The following is a 17221-nucleotide window of genomic DNA, read 5'->3' on the forward strand; positions in this document are numbered from 1 at the left end:
ATCTTTAATCAGTGCATGATGTGCTTAAATCTAGAAATATTTTAAAAAGTTGTCAGTGATTTACATTCAAGCTCATACAATGATTGATATTTTTCTTTACAGCATTGTGACCAAAAAAAAAAAAAAAAAAAAAAAATCAACAAAATTCTTAGTATGGCTCTCAAAGGGGAATAAATAGTATAAAATCAATGATATAAATACAACCGTTAAAATATAGCTTGGACAAAAGTGAGGTGCTTCGCAAGTTTGAGTCATGAAAACGGCTCTGTTGACTGAATGTGAGAACAGCTGATGAGAGACTCATGTGGGAGGGGGACCGTTGGTGTAGCGTAACATGGGGTGGAATGAGCGGGCAAAATTGTTGGAAAAGGTGCAGCTGTAGTCGTCTTCAGAAAGAGGGACCAAGCAGGCCAGAACCAACAGCAGCAGGAACAGGAGATGCAGAGGGAAAGCCGCTCGCAAGACCCGATAGAAGAACGAACGCTGAGGTGATGGGTCACGCTTTGACCTGAAACAAAGAGGAACCTTTTTATAAACTCTTATCTCCTTTGAAACATAAATACATATGTATACTGTGTTTATGCATTTTTGGTTAATAGTATATATTTTTATAATATTCTATATTTAAATGTACAAAAATAAATAAAATACAAAATAAAAGGAAAAAATAAAAATGGTGTGTGTGTGCGCCACTATACCGAGAACACTGTGCGGATTTCCTGTCTCCTGAAGCCTCAGTAGTGGACTCCTGTAAACACATGACATACAAGAGTTCAGCACTTCACCACAAATCCACATCATATCGCTCTAAATTATGAGCATGTTATTTACTTTTGATTTCAATATTACTTATATATGACAGTAACTGCCTTATCTTAGTTAATTATACTTGTTGATATGGTGGAATGGGAAAAATGCTCTCCAAAAAAATATATTTTTTAAATTTTGTGGTTCGTGAGATTTTTTAATGTTTTTGAAATATCTTGTATGCTCATCAAGACTGCATTTATTTAAAATACAGTAAAAACAGTAATATTGAGAAATACTACAATTTAAAATAACTTCTCTATTTTAATATACTGTACATTTTTAAAATTCAATATATTGTAACAGCCATTACTTCAGTCTTCAATGTCACATGATCTTTCAGAAATCATTCTAATATGTGATTTGCTGCTCAAGAAACATTTATCAATGTTAAAAACAGTTGTGCTGCTTAATATTGTTGAGGAAGCCTTTGTGATTTTTCAGGATTCTTTGATGAGATCAAAGATCAAATTAGAACATTATACATGTATTTACTATGAATATTACTATGTAAATCTATGAATTTTTATTTTAAATGCACTACTCAGGGCTGAAAATGTTCAAGGTTTTGATAAATACTCAAGGTTCAAACATTTTAACTGACTATTAATTGACCTTAGGCAGAACATCCCATAGGAACCATTTGGGGATTTCCATGAACAATTCCCTTTTTTTAGCAAAACATGCTCATAAAGTGGTTATATATTTAAATGAAAATTATTCGTCCATGTGTTGGAATGAAGAAATACTGTGAAGCATTTTTTTAAAAAAAAGTATAAATACAAAATGTGCTGTAACCTTAGTGGAAGTGAGCTTCCCTTTAATTTTTTGTGTGGTGTAAATGGATGAAGAATGTTTTGCGTAATGCTCTTACCAATCTCTCTTCAATCGTCTCGAGATCCTGGTTGACTTGATGGGACAGTAGTCTTAGTTTGCTTCCAATGACGTGGAGTTTTTCCCGGGCTTCAGCGCTGTCCTCCCCATCAGCCTCAGGGAGCAGCTCGGAGACGATCTCCTGCAGGGAGCTCACTCGCTTCTGTCTGCCCTGCAGCTCCTCTGCCAGATCCTGCCACCAGGGGGTGCATAACATAAGCTCGGCACACAGATAACAACACAAACTAGAGATCAGTCTTGATGGAGAAGCTGATGTTGTTCTGGTTTGGGTTTCTCCGACTCACCTTCAGGGTGTTCCTGTGTTCCTGAAGCATGGAGGGCTGCACAGAAGGGTCATTCATGTTCACTGTGTAGCGTCTGCTCTCTGCATGGGCCAGCCATAGCAGTTGAGAGTGGACCATCTCGTGGAACTCCTAAACGAGTGCAGATTGTCAGTGGTGAGAGATGACGTTTCATGTGGCATCGATCCCAATACAGCGTCAATCTTTCCATTGTATAAATGTTTGACAGATCTCTCACCTGACAGCGTCCAAGGGTAGTGCGCAGACTGTCCTCCCACCTCTGTAGTCCCGCACAAGCTTCTGTCCAGCGGCAATTCATGCTGCGCAGACCCTCTTGAAGCTCAGGTGCTTCTCCTGTAGCTCCCTCCTGCAGCTCTTGCCCACCCAGGTTCAGAGACAGCATCATGGTCTTATAGCGAGCAAATGTCTTCTGCATTTCCTGTGCAATGTGGAACAAATTAGAGTGTGAAGACAATATATTTTCCTTTGTCTCTGTATCAATAATCTAAATTCTAAAATATCGGATGTAGTTTAGAACTGTAGCTGTGATGCTCACTTTAAGTTGTTTGACCCTCTCTTCTAAGATCTCGACACTGATGGCAGTCTCAGGCTTCTGCAGTCTGTCCAGCTCAGGGGTGACACGATCCAGCCAGGAAGTGATGTCGTGCAGGTCAGAGGTCAGCTGCTGGGGGTCTCTGGAGCTGCACTGCTCTTTACTCACTGCTTGAGCCTGCAGCAGCTCCCAGCGCTCAATCACTCCTGCGGAGAACATGAAGTTCATGAAGTGAAAAAAAGATCTGTGTGTACATCCGTCCATTCTTATCCTGTCTAGAGTAGACAAATGAAGGGATAGGTTGGTGGATATCCATTCATTTGTCTACTTTATCTACACATTTTCAAACTCTCTATCCATGTATGTATCTATCCAGCCATCTACCTATTCAACCTTTCCTCCATTTTTCTATCCAACTATTAATTGACCTTAGGCATTCCTAGGTTTGTTTGTCCTCTTATCCACTCATCCATCTTTACCCAACCATCTTTCCATCCATCCGTCCATCCATCTATCAATTTAACCATTCACCCACCTCCTACTGCTTCATTTGTCCAACCATCTATTCATCTATTTACCTAACTATTTTTCTATCAGTTTATCCACCAATTCAGTCATCTGTCTACACATCTATCTACCCAACCGTGTGCAACTATCCATCAATTCATCCAGCAATTTGTTTTTCCACCTATCCACTCATCTATCCATCCATCCACCCACCCACCCACCCCTTCATTTATCTAACCACCTATCTACCTATTCATCTATTTACCTAACTATTCTTCCATCCGTTTATTCACATTCATCCTTTTTTTATATTTTATTTTTTAAAGAACAACAACAGAACTTGGCAAACAGTTGACTGGTCACCTTTGCATCTTTACATGGGTCTTATTAACAGATACATACAGAGGTCAGATTACAAAACAAAGACATGAACACAATCCATTTTTCCCAGTATTGAAGATGTGTCCATCCGTAATTTTAACGGATTAAAATTTAATCCTTCTCACCATTCTGAATAGATTTGAACTTGGGGGTTATAATGTATCTAATAAGATTCCTCCAGCAGAATTCTCTCCACATCCCGGAACTAGTAGAACAGAACAGATATTCAACCACTCTTCCTCCGAAATAGCAAGACTGGCTTCTCTCTCCCATTTTATTCTAACCTCCCTAGTTGAGTGTTCTTTATTGGATTGAATAGATAAATAAAGTTTTGAGACAAGTTTCCTATTATCCTTATTTTTATAGACTTCAATGAATAAATCTACTAAATTGGGGTCATGCTTCTCCAAAGATCTTATTTCACTGTTGAAATAAGTCCTGGATTGTAGATACCAGTGTTGGGTAAGTTACTAAAAAAAAAGTAATCCACTACAAATGACTGATTACTTCTTTAAAATTGTAATTTGATTACATTACTGATTACTGCATTTAAAAAGTAATCAGATTCTTAATTACTTGACTTTCAAGTTTACTTTACTTTTCAAGTTATCAAACCTAAAAAATACACTACAAAGAGAAACTCATAGTTCTTTCATTAATTTCATATTGAAAAAATACACAAGTAGGCCTATTATTTGTATACCCTGACTCACTCCCAATATCAACAAAACTTTTCTTTTTTTTGGTTTTGTAAAATAAAGAAAACAAATAGGGTGCACTTTGCTGGTTTAAAGTCAGGGTCAAAGGTCAAGTAGTCTTGACTGTCTTTCAAGTAAAGGTGATTTACATTCTTTAAACCAGATTATAAAAGGAACTTTAGTCCATTGATTTAAACTATTAAAATACTGTTTATACAAAGTTTTGCAACCTAATAGTGATTGCAATGGTATAGCTAGCTGTGAAACCTCCAGATATTTCCACTTTGCTATATAATCTGGGTTACAGCAGTACACTAATGATCTTAACTGAGCTGCCTTGTAATAGTCTAACAAGCAAGGCAGTGCTCTACCCCCTTTCTCTTTAGACAGTTGCAGTGTTTTAAATGTAATTCTTGGCCTCCTACCCCTCCAAATAAACCTTGAAATCCATTTATCCCATTATCTAAATTGTTTTAGAGGAACTTCAACTGGTAGGGATTGGAAGAGGTATAAAGACATTTTTATTGTATCTATTCTATTATGCATCTCTAAGGGCAGCTGGGACCACCTATCTATATCTAATTTAATGATCTTATTTACAGGGCCATAATTACTATCAAATAGTTTTGTAGTATCTTTAGTTATTAAGATTCCCAGATACTTAATACGCGAGTTCCATTTAAATTTAAATCTATTCAACATATCTCTCTGAGGAGTATAATTAAAACTTAAAATTTGTGTTTTTTGAACATTTAGTTTGTTTATATCCAGAGTAGGTGCCGAATTAAAAAAAAATTGACATCAATCTAGGAATACTAACCTCTGGCGTTGCGACAAACAACAGACCATCATCTGCGTATAGACAAATCTTTTGCTCTAAACCTCTAACTCTTATTCCTTTGATTCCCTGATCATCTCTAATTAACTGAGCTATGGGCTCAATAAATAAAGCAAAAAGGGCAGGGCTGAGAGGGCAGCTTTGATGGCACTCTTTCCAAGTTAAAACTCTGAGTAAGGTGACCACTGATCCTAATTCTTGCATTTGGTGAAGAATACAAAATTTGAATACAGCTAATGAACTCCTCTTTGAAGCCAAATCTTCTTAATGTCAGAAAAAGGTACTCCCAGCGGACTGAGTCAAATGCTTTTTCACCATCTAAACTAATACCTACTGCTCTGGTATTTTCTTTGCTGATACGATCAATTACATGTAGCACCCGCCTAATATTATCTTGTGTCTGCCTATCACGCACAAATCCCGCTTGATCTAAATCCACTAATTCTGGTATTATATTTTCCAGTCTTTTAGCTAATATTGATGAATATAATTTATAATCCATGTTTAAAACAGAAATTGGCCTAAATGCACTACACTTCTCCTCATCTTTACCCTCTTTAGCAATAATCGAAATTATTGGCTCACTCCATGTTCTTGGTGGTTCGCCTCCCTTAAGCATATAATTAAAAGTAAAAAAGCATGGGACTTGATTGATCTTTAAAGGCATTATACCACTCAGCTGGAAAGCCATCAGATCCTGGTGGTTTAACAACTTTGCCTATAGAAGGTAAGTCCAGTGATTCTAAAAAAGTATTTATTTCTTTGGAGCTAGTCGTACATGTTTCGCTATATAGATTTACATACTAGGTTTCAAAAATTGTGTGAATATCTTGTTTGTGGTAATTTTTTTTGGTTTTAGGGTCTTTAATTTCAAATGTAGTACTCTCTGCCTGTTGCTTCCTTAGCTTCCATGCCAACAACTTCAAAGACTTTGAGCCATTTTCATAATATCGTTGTCTAGCAAATTTTCTTTTTCCTCTAATTCTTTTCCTAATTCCTCTCATTTTTATGCGATGTAAGAGCTAGTTTACCCCCGATCACTGACTTTGACGATACTTCCCCATTATTATGGTTGTTAATATAATCCCTTAGTTATTTTTGAATATATTCTTTGCATGCACTATGATTCAGAATGCTTGTATTAAGCCGCCACAGTGAATCCTTTTTTTAAATTTTCTAAATGCATAGTCAAGTAGACAGGCGAGTGATCAGAGATATGTCTGGCTCCTATTTTGCAGTCTGTAAGTCTATGCCTATATGAGTTATGAACAAAAAAATAGTCTATTCTTGAGTATGCGACTTGACTCACAGAGTAAAATGTCAATTGTTTGTCTGTTGGATGGAGAACCCTCCATACATCAATCAATCCCAGCTCCATCAACAGTTTTTTAGTTACCCTGGCTCTAGGAGTTAACTTCTTTAGTGTGTTAGAAGAATCAAGCTTAGGCTGCATTTGGGTATTCCAGTCTCCTCCGCATATTAGAATTCCAGATGCTACAGAAGCTATTAATTGGAAAATTTCCCTAATACATGAATTATCCTGATCAGGGGATATATACACATTAACTAAAATAACTTCCCTTTGATCTAAGAATCCCTTCACTAAAACATAGCGGCCCTCTTTATCGGAAAAATCAGAAATCAGACAGAAGTTCACACTATTAGAAATTAGTATTGCTACCCCTCTTCAATTCCCTTTCCTATGAGATGAATAAAATACATTCTTAAACCCCATTTGTTTAAGTTTTTCATGTTCTACACTATTAAGATGGGTCTTTACAGCCCATCTATCCATACATACAGTTTATCCACCTATCTTCTCCTGTCTACCTAGCTATCTATCCATCCATCTATCATCCATTTCTCCATTCATCTATCCAACTATGCATCATTTTAACCCACCTATCCAAGTATGTATCCATCCACAATCTACCTTCCTTATCCATTCATCCATCCATCCACCCACAATCTACCTTTTGTTATCCATCCAATTCTCCATTCATCTACCCAACTATCTATGCAACAGTTTGTTTACCCACCTATCCATCCATCCATCCATCCATCCATCCATCAGGTGGCATGAAAATGTAATTATATGCTATTTTTGATAAATAAGAAGCCTTCATGCTTTTAGACTCATCTAATTAAAATGACAAGTAGTCCATTGAACATGTGATCTGCGTCAGTGCCTGTGCCCGACTATTTGTGAAGAGTCTTATTACATGACTCACTCAGGACAAGTACCAGACAGACATCCTCATTTCCCTTTGTGTTGGACAAAGTGTCCATACCTGACTGTTTGTCTGCAGTGTTGAGGCCAGTGAGGCCTTGTTCCTCCTGCTGTTCCTCATCATCCAGAATCATAGAGACCCGCTTCACACTCTTAATGCTGCCGCTGCACTCAGACATCAGCTGGACCTGCACAGTGCACAAACACATCACACATACACCATTATAATCACCCTTCATGCAGGAACTACATGTTTATGCTTTCAAAGTCTGCTTGAGGAAGAAGACAACTTGCAAATTTGGTGTTTATGAAAGTGCTGGATTAAGAAGGAAGGGGTATATAACTCACATAGCCTTGTTTAAAAGGAGTGCTGGTGTGTGTAGGTGAGGAGGAGTCCAGCTGGAAGGATTTCCTTTCAGGTGTGTTTTGAAAGTGCCAATTCTGTCCTGTGAGTTTGAGAGAGAGGGAGAGAGATTTAACTCAAAACAGACTTCATTTGGGCTGTGATGACAAATGGACACAAGAAGTGGAATTATTTAGCTTTTGCCGGGATCAAGAGGAATCAAATCAGACATTAAATTGACAGAGGTTGAAATTGTAGGATAGTGAAGTTGGAACTATATTGAATCCAACAGTAAATCCACAGCCTATGTCCTAATGGACCAAAACTGTGTTACTCATTTCAGAGGCAAAATTGCAAAAAACCAGACCATTTATTCTAAGGATAAGAGAGCATCAAAATTGTCATTAAAACATTAAATAATCATGTTATTGCAATGAAAAACAATTATAAGTGGATTTCAGGAAAACAAAGTTCTAAAAAAAAAAAAAAAAAGAATGTTATTATCTTCTGCATGAGCATGAAAGCTCTGGAGGGGGATAAGAAGGTGTACTGAGCCGTGTGAGAGACGGGGGGGGATGTAACCTTCCTGTGCCCTCTCTTACATTCCCTGAGATCTGGACATGCCCAGCTCTCAACCCTCCTCTTTACCAACAGAATCTCCCCACAGGCCTAAGTCTTTCATGATAAGAGCACATAGCAGAACAGGGTGAAGGGAGGACGCTTGCATCTTTTGATTTGAGAGAGAAAGTTCTGCTCTGAAAAGAAAAAAAAAAAAACACCAGGCCTTTGATGATCCAGCAAACCCAGTCTATTCATAAGCACACCACCAGTGATGAGGGAACAAGACAGGATGGAGATGGAGATTGAGAGACAGAGAGGTTTGACTGAACTTTATTTGAAAAACATTTTATATAGTATGCAAATAGAATTTGCATACTATAGTCTTGTAAACAATGAGATGGTTTTCAGTGACATGTGGTGTGTTAATGATGTTTTGTGTATGGTTCATGATGGACATTTGGGTTTGAATTTTTCAATTTTATATTTATTATGCGAGTTGTTAATGTGAAGATTGTTATTAATTTGAAACATTTTATAATTCTCTCTTCACATTAACAACTCACATAATAAATATAAAATTTGAAAATTCAAACCCAAATGTCCATCATGAACCATACACAAAACATCAACACACCACGTCATTGAAAACCATCTCATTGTTTACAAGACTATAGTATGCAAATTCTATTTTTAGTCTACCAGCTAATTTCATGAACATCACTTCAGCATTAGTACTATTAAACTGTAACCCTTGATGATTTTTTCAGGTTTTCCATATTGCCACTTTTACAGTTCCTAGTAAATAATTTAACAAACACATCTTCCTTCTTTCTAAAAAATTATATTTCACACCCCCTATAAAAACTTGTTCTGAGAATTCTTCATCAAAAGCTTGAAACAATCTATTAAGAAACTCAAAAAGACCTTCCAATCTTTTACATTTTAAAAACAAATGCTCTAAATTCTCTTCCTTTCCACAAAACCTACATCCCACCCCTACTGCTGGGTTCAGGTGCGCCACATGTTTGTCCGTTGCTATTGCCCCGTGAAGAATCCTCCATTGTAGATCTGCTGTTCGCTTCTCCAGTGGTGGCTTATACAGGGTTCTCCACCTGTCTCTCACCAGAAATTCCCATCGGTCATTTTTCAAGAGTTGCCCAGCTTCACAATGCCATGTCTTTGTAAACATGCACACACACACTTACGGATGACAAAAGTCTTGTCTGGACCATTGGGTTAAAAAACAACGGTTCCTCCTGTATCCAACTCCCGGGTTCGTCAACATCTCTTTCCACTTTAAAAACAGTTTTCCAAGAGTACAACATTGACCGATAAAAAGATGTAACCCCGGACAGATTCACTTTTTCCAGTTCCATTAAAAACAGATGTCTATCTAATTTAAGACCACCTGCTTTTTGTAGAATCATTTTTGCAGTCTGAGCCCAAGCAAAGTTTTGATGATACAGGAATCTCTGTGCTGCTTGTATTCTGAAAGCACAGACCTTACTCCGCACATCCACCAGACCTTGACCTCCCTCATAAACTGGAAGGTAGAGAGTTCTCCACTCCAAAAACACTCCACAAATATACTCTGTATTTTACAAATCAATTCTTCTGATGGCTCCATTACAATAAGTCTATGCCACAAAGTTGAGGAAGCCGAGTTATTTACACCCAGAACTCTTCCTCTGTGACATCAGCGGTAACAGCGATTTCCATTTGACCAATCTGGCAGACACCTTTTCCAGCACTTCCTCCCAATTTTTATTCTGAAATTGTTTGTTTCCTAAAAAGACACCTAGCATTTTTAACCCATCTCTTACCCACAACAATCCACCAGGTAATTTTGGAGGTCCTTGCCCACTTTTCCACTGACCAATAAGTCATCCTTCACTTTTCCCCCAATTTACCCTTACCCTAAGATTCCTTCTTGGTCTGCACAACAGTGGCTCAATAACAAGGCTATATAAAAGCACACCCAGGTCAACATTATTAAGTTGATTAAAATCAATTACATCTCTTAACAAAAAAAGATTGTCCATAATTGACCTATTAAGGATACAATATGTTTGATCTCTATGAACTAATAATTCCAAAGTATGTTTCAGCCTATTTGCCAAACATTTTGAAAGTATTTTATAGTCCATGCTAGGGCTGTGCAATATGACGATATTGGATGGACGAAATAAAAAGTCTATCGTTTCATATTATGTTCTATCGTTTATTTCGTGGTGTCGCAAAATACATTGTAATCATTTGGATGACTGAGATCTTTACACACCACCACGGGCGTGAAGGAGAGACAGAACCAGGTGGAGAACGACCAGAATAAAGCGAGGAGCTCGTTCCTAAAAGGAGGAATACATCTGTAGCACGGACGCGTGTTTATAAGCACTGCAGTTTTAAAACAACCGATTTTAAGCCGTTGAAACACAAACAACAGAGCTATGCGTGCGCCGTCTCTGTTTCTATGTGAGAGGACCGCGCATTTTTTTTTGCCGCTTTATTGGCTTTGAACGATTACATAAACACACTTATATGCGTCAGAATCCCCGTCTTGGCAAGTATCCTCATAAAGACAGCGATTAACAGCTGAAGGAGAAAACGCATATGTAACAGTATATTGGATCCGGACTTCGGTCTTAAAGGGAAAGTTGTCCAATATTCGTTCTGTCTGCCATTCATATTAATCATAGCACACTTCTAGAAAATCTCTCACTGCTCTTGACTAAATCATTTTGTAACTTTAATAAGAAGAAATAATAATAAAAAAATAATGTATATGCGTATATATATGTATATAGAATCTATACATAATACACGTGTTAATTATATCTATCATAGATAGATAGATATAATTAACACAGTGAAGACTAATTAATTTACACAATGTATGTAGCGTTTCTTATTTATTGTAGTTTTTTTGTCCTATTGTTTGCAATTAGTTTCTTATACTTATTTCATCACTGACTATTTATTTTCAGTGAGCTTGAGTTTTTTTTTTGTTTTTTTTTGTCTATTTTAGGCTTGTATTAGTTTGATATTGACATTGGTGACAAGGATAAAGATTTTAATATCATAAAAACATTTTTAAAAGAAATTACTATATCATGATATATATCGTTATCGTGATATAAAATTAGTCATATCGTGATATAAGATTTTGGTCATATCGCCCACCCCTAGTCCATACACAGTAAAGAGACAGGTCTCCAGTTCTTTAGAAGGCATAAATCCCCCTTTTTAGGGAGCAAAGAAAGGACTGCTCTTCGACAACTTGTAGGAAGTAACTTGTTCTTTATATGAAGTATTATTAGAGATAGTGTTGTCAAAAGACCCGGTACTTCGGTACCAAGTCGGTACTAAAAAAGTGAAAACGTAACGGACGGAATCTCGGAATCCAGTTATAAAAACGGAATTTACAGTTTAGCACGGAATGGTCACGGAGTTTGTCAAAGTTTGGATGAATTAATCAAAAGTAGGTCATTGCACTTAAATCAAATCGTGACGTGGACTAGTATCTGTAAATATTAAGCTGCAAAAGTCGATTCAAATATGAATCCCGCATGTTCTGCGAGTCTCTGTGTGAGTGAATGAATGGCAGAGACGCGCGTTTTTTTTTTTTTTACTACATACACTGAAACGCGCCTGATGCTCGCGGTGATTCATCATCTGCCGTCTCAATGAAGACATAAATACATAAACAACATCTACAGAACTGCTCTGAGAGTCCCCTCGCGAGCATTTTACCGTTTCATTGAGTAAAACCAGCGTCATATCATATAGCTACACAGAAATGTAAAGGTATTCACGGCAACCCGTCAAAATAAAAGTTCATCTTAAAGACATTGTGCCAGAAATATAATTGTTTTATATATATATATATATATATATATATATATATATATATATATATATATATATATATATATATATATATATATATATATATATATATATATATATATATATATATATATATATATATATATACACACACATACATATACATAAAATTATTTATTTTTTTTTTTTTTTAAAGAAGTCACAATATTTCTTCCATATTTTAATTTTAATAGTAAATCCCCTTTATTTACCAAAACAATACAATGTGTTTCAATTTAATTAATTAAAAGACAAATTAAATTTGGGTGAAACTTGTTTACTGTTTTTCATACTTTTATTACTTGCGGAAAAACTCGAAACACAATTTAAATAAAGTATAAAGAATGGCATTGATTTTTGTACATTTTTATTTTTGTTTGACTTTATTAAAAATAGTGTGTTTTTTTTAATTAGCATGTGGTACCGAAATTGGTACCGAGAACCGTGGATTTTGACCGGTATCGGTACCGAATACTGAAATTTTGGTACCGTGACAACACTAATTAGAGAGTATAAGTCATTTCCTATTACATTCCAGAATGACTGATAAAACTCTGCTGGTAATCCATAAATTCCTGGAGAACGGCTATTTGACAACTGTCTCATTGCTTCAGTAATCTTCTTTACAGTGAAACACTAAAACAATACAAACATACACTCAAAACCAAAAAAGCACAATACACCCAAAAACAACTGACAATAATCGCGTTTTGGAAAAATTGGAACAATCTGAAAAAAACTGATCATGAAGAATTGGCAATACAAAATGGAGAAATATGGGAAAGTCATTTCCAAACATTGTTTAATAAAGTACAAACAAACAAACTGTAAGCAAATTCAAACAATGAACCAATTGGAAAAACTAGAATTAACAAATGAAAGATAACCAAAACCCATTAGATTTCCCAATAACTGATAAAGAACTTTTAACATCAAAAACCTCCAACACAAAAAAGCATCTGGACCTGATGGGATATTAAATGAAATGATAAAACACACAAGCAGTAAATTCCAATTGGCCATTCTAAAACTATTCAATGTGGTTCTGAGTGTAGGTTACTTCCCTGACATCTGGAATCACTCATCTTGATGTCACCAATCTTTAAAAACGGAGATAAATTTGATCCTAACAACTACAGAGGCATCTGTGTGAGCGGAAACCTGGGAAAGTTACTGTGTAACTATTAGACTTCATCACATACAATGTACTGAGCAGAAGTCAAATCGGATTTCTACCAAATTACCGTACATCTGATCACATCTACACATTACATACTCTAATTGAAAAACACGTTAACCAAGATAAAGGCAAAATATGCGCATGCTTTATCGACTTCAAAAGAGCTTATGATGACTCAATTTGGCAACAAGGACTATTTTACAAAACTATTGAAAGTGGCATAGGAGGTAAAACCTGTGACCTTATCAAATCAATGTACACTGAAAGTAAATGTGTAAAAATCAGCACCAAATGTACAAGGTATCTTTCCCAGGAGCGTGGAGTGAGCCAGGGCTGCTGCTTAAGCCCAACATTATTTAGCATTTACATCAATGAACTGGCAAGCAGTCTGGAGCGATCTGCAGCCCCTGGCCTCACCCTACACAACTCACAGGTCAAATGCCTGCTGTATGCAGATGATCTGCTTCTGCTATTACACGTGCACCGGCACACAACAAATAACGCATGCAGGGCAGAATTAGGCAGATATCCTCTAATCATAAAGATACGAAAAAAGTCAAATAAATTCTGGAAACATCTGAAACTCAGTGACCCCCAATCATATCATTATAAAGCCCTGCAATACCAAGAGACGAGCAAAGAAAGCAACCCCTTCCCTCAGCTGATCCAGAGCTTCAGTCCTGATGCTTCACTAACATCTACTGATGCTCTAAATCACAATATCAGAATCTATCAGATTACTGCACAAATCAAACAGAATTACATCACTCATTGGTAAACCCACACACAACAATAGAGTATCTGTACACAGTGTCAGATAAAAAAAACTGAGAAGCACGTTGACCAGATACAGGCTCAGCGCAGCGGACAAGCTGACGACAGAGACGGGCAGACACAGAAAAGCATGGCTGCCCCCAGAACAGAGATTGTGTTCACTGTGATCTGAATCAGATGGAAGCAGAACTGCACTTCCTAACAGAATGCTCCAAATACACGGACATACGGACAGTGTTCTATGATAAAATACAGCAGATCCACCCGACATTTAAAACCCTTTCAAACCAGGAGAAACTGCCGTATCTGTTAGAACACAAGAACTGCTGTGTGTTTGCTGCTCAATGTGTGTCTGCCTGTCACCACAGAAGAGAAAACACTCAATCTGCCCTGATCTGATGTTTCCAGCACATCTAGATTACTTAGATTTACAAAAGCAAAATTACATCTATCTAATCCCTTATCTTATTTTTTATTTCTAGTTTACATACATTAGGAATTCATTTTGCACTACATGCTGAATACTTTTATATATTATTATTAAAATTATTATTCTTTTTTCTTTCTGTTAATACGTATGTGCACTATTTGTAAGCAGCACAGCTGCAATTGCTTTGGCAATACAAATGTATAGTTTTTGTCATGCCAATAAAGCACACTTCAATTGAATAGAATAGAGAGAGAGAGAGAGAGAGAGAGAGAATAATGTGGAAAGAAAAGTAAGGAGAAACTGGACAGATGTGAATGCACAAAAAAAAAAAAAAGATTTTGCTGTAATGCACAACTAAAGCCAAGTGCACATAAAGGGACATGGAGGTCTACCTAAAGGCTCTCCCAAAGACTTCTTTGTTACCTCAGATGAGAATTCTGGGATTTCTGTGACCTCTAAATCTGGAGGGACAGAAAATGAAAGGCTAAACCAGCAATATGACAAGCCATTCCAGCAGTCAGAGTCCTGGGGAAAAGTCTCAGGCTCATACGATGTGCCAATGGACATAAAACTGGCATGAGCTGGTTAAAATTGTCAGTTGCAATCTGACAGCTAAAATATATATTTGAATTATATCTGACTCCAGGGCCCGTATTCATTAAAAAAAATCTTAGTGCTAAGAGTTGCTCCTAGTGACAAAATAATAAGAAAATTTGAAACCCTTGCAAAATCTTTCACCTTCACACAGAATTCCCAAACACGTGGATTCCTTTTGAAATGACTGTATTTCGCCAAACAACAGTAAACATGACCATACCTGACAGGGCAGAGAAGAAGGCAGCATCCTCTTCCTCATCAAGTGAAGAAGAGCCGCCAACGTCCCCAGTGTGGTCCCACTCCAGAGGGATGGAATCCACACTCACGGGGGTTTCACGGCCCGAGCGCTCCTGAGGTGGCGATAACAGGCACATGGAGGGCTGGCTGGAGGAGAGGGTGCCCTGTGTCCCTCTGGACTGTTCACCATCAAAGATGTCCAGTTGCTCCTGCATCTGCTTCAAAGAGAAAACACTGTCATTCATGCATTCATACTCCTATAACATTGCCCATATGCAAAGTTATTTACACAATTCTACCACATTTGTCTACCACATGTTTTTAAGTCTCCAAGACTGCATTTTTTTAAAAGATAAAAAACAGTGCAAATGTTAATATTGTGAAATAATTACTACAACTCATATTTTTTTTAAACGTAATTTATACCTGTGAAGACAAAGGTTTACTTACTAACCCCAAACTTCTGAATGGTTGTTTAGCACAAACACACTTTTCAAGGAAGCTAACTCACAAAAAGGTTCAAAAGGGTCTCAAAATATCTAAATACATTTAGAACCACAGTATGTTACATAAGACAATGCAAAAAAATTTGAGCGTTTATAATACCGGGCGGAGACTGATGAGGAGCTGGTGGAATCGGGCCACTCTGCCAAACACCTCTTGACAGTACGTGTGCAGTTCTTCTAACTCATCTTCTATCTCAACAGCGTCTTGAAGACAGCTCCTCTGAATCAGACCCTCCCCAAACACGATCAGAGCATCAATCTTATTGGTGTTCAGAGTGATCTCCTTCTTGAAACTCTGGAGAATAAGAAAGTTCAGTTAAATTCTGTCATCATTTATTTTCTTTCTTTCTTTCTTTCTTTCTTTCTTTCTATCTATAGACTATGGAAGCCCGTTTCCGCCACTGAATAAAAAAATAAAAAAGGTTATTGCGACCTTTTAATCACAGAATTCTGACTTCTTTTCTCAGAATTCTGAGATATAAACTCGCAATTCTGACTTTTTTTCTCTGAATTCTGAGATATAAAGTCGCAATTCTGAGATATAAAGTCGCAATTCTGACTTTTTTTCTCAGAATTCTGAGATATAAACTTGCAATTCTGAGATATAAACTCGCAATTCTGAGATATAAAGTTGCAATTCTGAGATATAAACTCGCAATTCTGAGATATAAAGTTGCAATTCTGAGATATAAACTCGCAATTGCGACTTTTTATCTCGCAATTCTGACTTTTTCTCGCAATTGCGAGTTTATATCTCACAACTCTGACTTTCTCTCACAATAGGAAACTCCGTGTAAGGCTTTGCAGTGCTTTGTTCAATTTGCACTATCAAAATGAACTAGATGAATGCTGCATCCGAATATGAATGTTGAACAAACATACAAATGACTAATTATTGTCCATTTCCGTGTTCTGCGCTCGCGGTTGGACAGTACCATTACCGCCGGGCAGGGTGCGGGAGGGCGGACGGCGCGCACAGCTTTCAGACACAATATTCTTCATTTCTTTATATTTCTGAGTTTGAGGCAGCTTCTATCGCGTTATTTTAACAACAGCTGTCAAGTAAAGAGCGTATTATTGTAACATCAGTGTGAATGAATGCACGCAGGTGGATTTCCTTCACTCTCGCATAAAGCAGCTTTCATCTCTATGTTCTTGCTCTAGAATTATCTTATCTCCTGTATTTAATGTTGTAAGATATCGACCAAGCAAGGCATCTCCGATGAAAATTGTAAATAAATTAAGGATTCATTATTTATTAGTTAGTAGCCTATTAGTTATTATTTTAAGTATTTTTTTTTAATTTTATTATTTTTATTATTTTTATTTAGTCAATTATATATGAAGGGTTCAGATGCAAAAGCATCTAAGTGCTATCTGAAATTTTCTTCTAAAATGAGAGCATTTTTCTCAGGTACAGCTTCTTTTCATTGCCATTAAAGTGAAATAACTGAACATAAACATAGGAGCCTGAGAAAAATGCTCATTTTAGAAGAAAAATTCAGATAGCACTTAGATG

General features: G+C 36.8%; 1 protein-coding gene across 1 annotated transcript in view; it reads right to left on the reverse strand.

The window, feature by feature from the left end:
- Positions 1-87: 87 nt before the first annotated feature.
- LOC131527542 (nesprin-2) overlaps positions 88-17221 on the reverse strand; it is a 108704-nt gene continuing 91570 nt past the window's right edge. Inside the window, 10 exon segments of the mRNA XM_058756716.1 lie at positions 88-508; positions 699-748; positions 1682-1873; positions 1986-2114; positions 2221-2421; positions 2539-2741; positions 7251-7377; positions 7538-7635; positions 15180-15414; positions 15803-15997. Of these exon segments, the coding sequence (XP_058612699.1) occupies positions 301-508; positions 699-748; positions 1682-1873; positions 1986-2114; positions 2221-2421; positions 2539-2741; positions 7251-7377; positions 7538-7635; positions 15180-15414; positions 15803-15997 (1638 nt within the window). The 3' untranslated portion in view covers positions 88-300.

The sequence above is a fragment of the Onychostoma macrolepis genome, chromosome 20 (genome assembly GCF_012432095.1).
Source record: "Onychostoma macrolepis isolate SWU-2019 chromosome 20, ASM1243209v1, whole genome shotgun sequence".
In the NCBI taxonomy this organism is placed as follows: Eukaryota; Metazoa; Chordata; class Actinopteri; order Cypriniformes; family Cyprinidae; genus Onychostoma; species Onychostoma macrolepis.